At 34.1% G+C, this 8,113-nt stretch overlaps 1 protein-coding gene across 1 annotated transcript in view; it reads left to right on the top strand.

Annotated features, from left to right (window-relative positions):
- The first annotated feature begins 6,603 nt into the window (after nt 1–6,603).
- LOC143222649 (ras-related protein Rac1-like) overlaps nt 6,604–8,113 on the top strand; it is a 42,635-nt gene continuing 41,125 nt past the window's right edge. Inside the window, exon 1 of the mRNA XM_076449424.1 lies at nt 6,604–7,388. Coding sequence (XP_076305539.1) covers nt 7,354–7,388 — 35 coding nt within the window. The 5' untranslated portion in view covers nt 6,604–7,353. The remainder of the gene's footprint in view (nt 7,389–8,113) is intronic.

Below are 8,113 nucleotides of genomic sequence, written 5' to 3'. Positions count from 1 at the left end.
GAGAAAGTTTTGATAACATGGATTGCTTACTTTTTATGAAAAGAAAGTTTGTTTTCTTTTTGCTGCAGACTGTTTGCTCTTGATGACAAAGGAATGGGAACGTATAAATTTGTCACTCGGTCTCAAGAATGGTGGAACCTAAACCCAAAGGTGTCTTACCATGATCAGCATCTCTCATGCCTAGAGAAATGACAGACCTGTGGAGCAAAGTTGAAGATTAAAGAAAACCATTGATGAAATTCATCAAGCAGTAATGGACAAGGAGATAAAAAAAAATGGAGGGATAATTTACATCGCCTTTTGGTCATAACCTTACTTCTGGCTCACCAGAATCTCCTTTTTTGTGGTCACAAAGAGGGCTTGTCATCAGCAAACAAAGGAAACCTCATAGAATTGTTATAGTTGCTCTGAACGTATTATACAGTTTTGAAAGAACATTTTGTAAGGATTAAGCATTCTATTCTATCAGGGAGGAGGGTGGCTTTGAATTTATCTCCAAAGATTCAGAATGAGTTCATTTATCTTTTGGGGGATTACGTCAAAGAGAAAATAGTGGTTGATATAAAGTAATCAAAGTATTTGGGAATTCTTTTTGATAGCAGTCTTAATGTGTCCCACATTGACCAAATGTGTGAAGTAGTCATATAAGTCCTTATCAAATCTGACAAAGTTGAAGTAAAGGAATAATTCTTGGGTTTCTTCTTTATTGCCAGAAAGACTGTTGCTAAGTTCACAGAGGATGTTCTGAGAAATATGAAGAGAGTTGGACTGGACATATACCTGTGTGAAGGATATGACAACGCTACAACTGTGGCTGGGATTCATGGTAGTGTTCATTCAAAGATCAGATAAATTAATCCCAAAGCTATGTTTGTGCCTTGAGCAAATCATTCTCAGAATCTTTGTGAAGGGTACTCTTTTGAAGGCATTTATTCATGTGTGACATTTTTGGAATCTTGGAGAGAAACTTTTCAGCCTCATCTCACCGATGGGAAATGCTGACGGTAAATGTAGACATGATAGTCAAAATACTTTTCCATACAAGGTGGAGCGCTCATTATGACGCTCTGAACCCCGTGAAGACAAAATTTGAAAACGCTGACCTCAACTCTTAAAGTTCTGTGCGATCCCAAAGAAAATGTAGACACAAGAGGATCAGCTAATATTTTACTGTCTGCTGTATGTGAATTCTCTTTTTGAGGGACCTTTTTTTTCTGGTTAGAAGTTCTGGAATAAATTAGTCTCACACAAAAGTATTTGCAAACAGTTGGAATAAGTCTCGAAAACTACATTGTGAAACTCCAAGCTCTAAAACTGTTTCTTGGACCTTTTGACTTGGGTATATTAACATTGAAGTTTGAACAAAACCATGTTTAGTATCTGTAATGCATGATTATACTTCTCAGTCTACCTGGAGTGCTTTTCTGCTTTAGTTAGAGCCGACGTTTGTGCACTTACTTTGAAGAAATCAACCATTGAACATCACTAATACCATGCAAAGCGTAAGAAACTGTATGTCTCTCAATGTTTAACCAGGTGGACAAGTTTCTAACTATTACAATCTTTGCAGAATCAGCAATACCCCAATTTTTCCTGCAGTGGGACTGAGTAGTCGTGTATTCATAAGTGCATCTACACAACCTCCCTTGGCTTCTATTTCAGTTCTTATCTGTTGGTTAAGCATATCTGGGTTTCAGCAAAATATCAAGACGTTATCTACAAAGATTTGTTATGAGTTTCACCAGCTAATTGAAAGTTTAATATGGTATAATTTTTATTAAACCATCTGGAGTGCCGAAAGTAACTTTAGGTCTGCTCTCATCATTCTGCTTGGCACTCTACATCCAGAAGCCAAATATCATGTACTGTACCAATAAACGTCTTCAAACACATGTTGTTGTTTGTCTGTCAACATTAGAAAAGCATCATTATGAATCACTATTTTCATGCATATAAAATTAACAGAGAAAATGTCTACACTTTATTTTTATTAACAGTCACTACCAGGAATAACCAAACATTTTGTAAAAGTTGTATGATTTCAGCTTTCAATATCAATTGAATCTCAATATTAATGATGTCCCTAGTTCTAGGGAAGTAAATTATTTGATTGGATTTACATCACATGCATCTGTTTAGTGAGTCTGTAATGGTCTGATGGTTAAGGCACTCGACTCGCGACCAGCAGCTTACGGGTTTGAATGCCGTTACTGAATATACTGTGTTTTTTTATAGCAAAGCCACATGAGGCTATCTGCTGAGCCCACCGAGAGGAATCGAACCCCTGATTTTAACGTTGTAAATCCGTAGACTTACCGCTGTACTAGCGGGGGACCAGAACATATTCTCCCTTTCGGCCATTAGGAGTTTTAACATGACTAACAATCTTACTGTTTGTCAGTAAAAAATAGCCAATGTGCTAGTGGCATTTAGTGTTTACTAGCTACCTTATACTCCTACAATATCGCTATCCAACATGCAATAATTCCTTTTGGATATTTGAAGCTCATCAGTTATTTCAAAGAAATATTATTCAAACAAATGGTGTACTTTATACTTTACAAACAGTTGTGGTAATACTTGCTAAATGCTACAACTACAACTAGTGTTTGTTAGTAAAACGTAGCCCATCAGTTAGCGGTGTGTTGTGTTGACTAGCTATCTCAGTAATCCTTAAAATCAAGGACAGAGACCACTCGGGTAGTTTTTGTACGAAATGTAACAAAAACTCTATGTGGTGGCCAGTTGTCTGATGCAAATTTGCACCTAGTTTCCTAAAAACACATTAAAATCTCTGAATTCATCTTGATTTCATTTGGTTTGCGCAGTCCTTGGCAGAGTGTCAGGTGACAGTCATTTATTCATTTTTAGGTGGTGTATAAATGAAGCAGTTATGACTTTAAAGCTATTACGCTTACTTGTACTTAATTCATAGCACCAGTTATCATTTACACACTGAATATTTATAGTTAATGTTTAGTACTGGGATTTTGCCATCACCTAGAGAAGTGTCTGACTAAGTACATCATCCTCTCTGAACAAGAAACAGTGTTTTATATATTACTTCTATCACTGCAGGAGATAACGAATGATTCACTACACCAAGTATGTATCATAACAAAGAACACAGTTTGTACATTTGGAAGTAATATGGCTTCCTCCTTACAATTAAATCATACAGTAACTACTCTAGGGCTCAATCAGACATAAATTGGATGTTTTTTGTTTCAGAAGTGCAGATCGTCTGTTGCACAACCAAACCAAGCTAACAATTTCTTCAGTAGGTCCATCTGTGTGATATAAATGTCTGAATTAAGATCAGAAACACATACCTTCATAATGTGAGTGAAAGACTTTCTAGCATATTACAATTAGCCAGAATAAAGTTAGTATCAACAAGCAAGATGGATGGCATCACAAAGAATATTTCAATATATTGTAAAGTCGACCATAGCTCTTGCGATTTCTGTATCAATCAAAGAAATCAAAGTTACTTCCATTCACATTTATTGGTACGTACTAAACCACACCCATTCCTAATCACCATACCATTAGTCATAAACTCACCATTGTTTTTCCAAGGTCAGTGGTCTGACCTGAACTTGGCCATATAAATATAGTAGAACAGAAATAGCATTAGCCATAATTTGCCAAACCTATATCTTGCATCTGTCGTGAAGTTGCGTAGTATGTTATACACCTACCACATCTGTAACAATATGCGCATACTTGTTTTTTGAAAATGCAGCCGCAGCATACTCCCCATTCATCATGTTCATGTTTATATCTTGAACTAGATACCAAGCATGACAATCATGGAGAGCCCTGATCATTCACTGCTTTACTAACTTGCTTTTAGTTGGGAGATCTGTATTGGACCCAAGCTTTCCATGGCTTAGACACCTTAAATGATCATTTTGATGAGACAGAAACATTACAGTTACTGGTGTGGATTTCTTTCTCTCCTCTAAGTATATTAAATGAAGTAGTCTAGATGTTTCTTTGTCTCTCCCTTGAATGCTATAGATCTGCAGCTGTGCAAATAGATCACTTTTTATGATGTCTTGGCTAAAAAGTATTTAAGATACATATCATTACTGTTGATTGGTGTTGCTATCCAGGAACGTGCAGTCCTTATCGTCAGTCATCAGAGCAATCACTTGCTATAGCAAACTTATGATCCAACTATAACTGTTCCTCCAAGAATGTTCACGTCTGCTTCATAAGTTTCTATCTCCTTCAAGTGGTTCTCACTGTTCCTTCTTGCTAGTGACTTTATCCAGAGGTGGTAACCACCAGCAGTGTAGCTCTACTCCACTTATCAGCGACAGTCTGATTGTTCTACATAGTCCTCCCCCTTTGTCTCAGTTCTTCCAGAATACAACTCACTATGGTTATCTTCAGTCATCTGTGTCTCCTGTATGCTGAAGTTCCGGATCATCAGCTGCATTTCCTTGTAGACTTGTGACTGGATTGAGATCGTAGATATGGTTCTTTAATTCAATACTGACCTTGTAAACAAGGCGCTTAACTCATAATTTGAAATCACAGGATCTAAGTCTGTTATTGTTCATGCTATTTAAGTTGTAGAGTTTGGAATATAAAGGTAAATCCCAACGTAAATTAGTAAAGAGAAGCCTGACAATTGGTGGTGAGTGGTGTTGACAAGTATATGTTGGTAGATAGTTGCGTATTGCCGATAACGAAAGGCATTTAATTACGCATTTATTATAAAGTATGGTCTGTGGATAAATCGTGTTTTGTTTCTTTTTATTAAAACAGAATAATGCATGTATGCTTGTAGCAAATATGCTTTATTATAACTTTGCCTAAGTACAAGCTAAAAATTTACATACTCCAGTAAATATAAACTTTAATCTTTTTTGGCTTACAGACAAAAAAAATGTTATTATCCATTGTGTGTTTTATAATGGATTCTACATAAAGCTCGTTGTGAATTGGTGTCTTTTCAATTGAAACTATGATGGCCGATGTCTTAAAATTTAATAACACATTAGACTGTTGAAGCACCATTTTTTAACGGTATCTATACATATCATCTTACAAAAGTTTTGGTTTTTAACAGATATTTGCAACACAAGCATGGGCGATTTTTCATCATGTACTTCATTACAAACGCTTATGGAACTAAAAACGGTGATAAGCTACATTTTGTTAACACTGGCTACATCCGTGGATCCACATATTGCATCATACCGAGTAATTTTCTGTATCTACTTCTTACTACACTCAGAACAAGGAACCAACAAAACTTTGAGCAAAAATCACGCATTTTTTATATAAAATACATTGTGGACTACAGCACTAATTCATGAAATTAATTTTTTTGTTGGTTGAGTTTTGCTTAAATGTTTTTTGTGACTCTTAAAGTTATAAATCTAGATATAACTTAATGCAAAAACAGTTTACAGCAGTGTTTAAGAAACAGAATATACACTATGGCTAGTTATAGGCTTCATGACATAGAAATTAGCTAATTGCAGTAAAATATAACATGTTTAAATGTGTGTAATAGATATTGTATTTCGTTTTTACACAAATTTTTGAATTTTTCATTCTAAGTCCATGTTAAATTTGTTCTTTGCAACACATTTCCTCTGAAACTTTTCTGTTTGTAGCCTTACATTGTCAAACTTTCGGCCCAATCATCTTTGTGGGTTCTAGTAGTGTTCCTCCAATGATATTATTTAGTGTGTGATCAAAGAAGCTTGTTTCTCAAATTCAACTTGTCACTTCTGTTATACATTATCTATTCTGTATATAAATTCTCTATCATTTTCAATAATAGTAAAAGCGCTCAGAACACATTAGCATTTAACTTAAATGATTGTGCTAGTCTACCACTTCTTTTATTTCAGAATAGTATTTAGACACCCTTTCCATACTCCCATTATCCGAGAAAGCTACATTTATTCACACAAAAGTAAAAATTTCTCTGTCTTCAAATTTAGACCTGTAAGTCTTGAAGTAATGTACCTATGTTTAAAATTATGGGGCTAAATATCATCGATCTATGTGAGACACTGTTCCCATTATAAACCATGTAATGCGATTTCCATCATTAGCCCAAAAGTAGTTAGTGCACTGCTAGAATGAATGACATAATGTAAAAGTCCTGAAAACTTTCTTGTATGAAGAAACCAGTCTTGGCTCTCCTTATATCTTCTAACTTGATCTGCCAACATTCAGAAACAAAATCTAGTAAACTAAACCAGTGGGATCCTTCCATTACATTTAGACATTGTCACAGATATGTCAGCACATAATACCGAGTTTGTTCACCAGCCATATGACAAAGATAATAAAACTTTAAATTTAAAAACAAACATGTAAATAAAGATTAAAAGATTGTAAAACAAAAGTTGTATAATAAAGCATATTTGCTACAAGCATACATGCATTATTCTGTTTTAATAAAAAGAAACAAAACACGATTTATCCACAGACCATACTTTATAATAAATGCGTAATTAAATGCCTTTCGTTATCGGCAATACGCAACTATCTACCAACATATACTTGTGCAAAAATGAAATACAAGATAAAAAAAAAAACGCTTAGTAGGGTACACCGCTAAGACTCCGGATTTACAACTCTAAAATGAGGGATTCGATTACCCTCGATTGACTTAGTAGATAGTTTTATATTTCTAACATTATTATAAAAAGGGAGATTCTTTCATATCTTAATTCTTTGTTTCTTTTCTTTTTATTTTTGAGTAACTTTTATCTTCTATGAAGAACATTTACACCAATCCCTGACCAGTTAAGAGGACGCCACTTTGCCTTTTTATGGTTAGGCTTACAAAGATTTGTAATTAGTTGAAAGTCGAAGATAAATGTTTAGGATGTGGTGTAGTTTCATTTTCTTTGCAGAAAAATGATATCGTGTATATTATAGTTCCAAGTTAATGTCTTTTATGTGGCATATTAATATTTGTTATGTTTGAACGCTAATTGTTATAATTCAAAATACATTGTGTAGAAATTTAGGGTGTGTGATTATTTTTCAACGAATGTAACTTGTACTGCTGCAGTTGTAAGTGGTACATAACCAAGTTCGGCTTGCTAGAGCAGTTGTGGTACGCTAGTACTCATAGTATTACAAGTGTATACGGTAAATAAGGGCAGTTTTATTTAACTATAGGTTATGTAACTATAGTGTACTGTCGTGAGTTTGTAAGAAAACTTGCATAGCAGAAATAAGAAAACTTTTAAAGCAGAAGTCAGTTACAAGCCACAACGTTTGTTTTTTCGTTTGATCACGTAATCCGATAAAACTAGTAATTTACTAAAACGTGCGAAGAGTTGGAATTTAAAGTATCAGAAGAGAATGCAAGCAATAAAGTGTGTTGTTGTTGGGGATGGGTAAGTATTCATTTATTGCACCTGTAAAAGTGTTAAACTAAAGTATGTATTGAAGCAAATGAAATTTGATATATTTTTTGCGACGTTGATTTACATAAATATATTGTTATAAATATAATTCAGGATTGTGTTTTTAGATGGTTTAACACAAGACCAAAATGGTAGTAATTAAAAGAGCTCTAACCTATGGAGTTTTTTTATAAATTAATAAAGAGCATAATCTATAACTAGCATCTTTTTCGTATAGTAAAAAAAAAAAATGATTTCTGGGTTTCATAAAGTGTCATACATAAAAACAAAAACTCTGCATCATAATTCGCATTATTCTGATCGTGGAAATATTACAAACAATTTGACTTTGATATTATGGTTGTCCTTACACTTACAGGGTCCTTTGACAACAACTTCTTTACATGTAGGTCCAACATTTAAAGTTTTTTGTGAGCATGCAGTGAGTTAATTTTTTTTTTGAAAAGTTAGAAATGGTTTTTCTTAGTCAATGCTGGTTAAAAATTATTTGTGAAATTTTTGCTTCTTAGAGCTGTTACTATTAGAGAATGTCACATATCTTGTTTGTGGAGTGTTTGCATGAAATTTTCTCATTTTATCTAGCTAATCTTAAATCACTCTTAGTAAAGCTAGGAAAGGAATCATTTATTGCTCACTTGTTATTGCGAGGAGTTTTTGTCATTTATCAGTTCAAGCAAGCATTGTATAGTTGTAGG

This window comes from Tachypleus tridentatus, chromosome 8 (genome assembly GCF_004210375.1).
Source record: "Tachypleus tridentatus isolate NWPU-2018 chromosome 8, ASM421037v1, whole genome shotgun sequence".
NCBI classification, from domain to species: domain Eukaryota; kingdom Metazoa; phylum Arthropoda; class Merostomata; order Xiphosura; family Limulidae; genus Tachypleus; species Tachypleus tridentatus.
The sequence above is the reverse complement of the archived record's forward strand: the minus strand, read 5'-3'. Positions and strand labels throughout refer to the sequence as shown.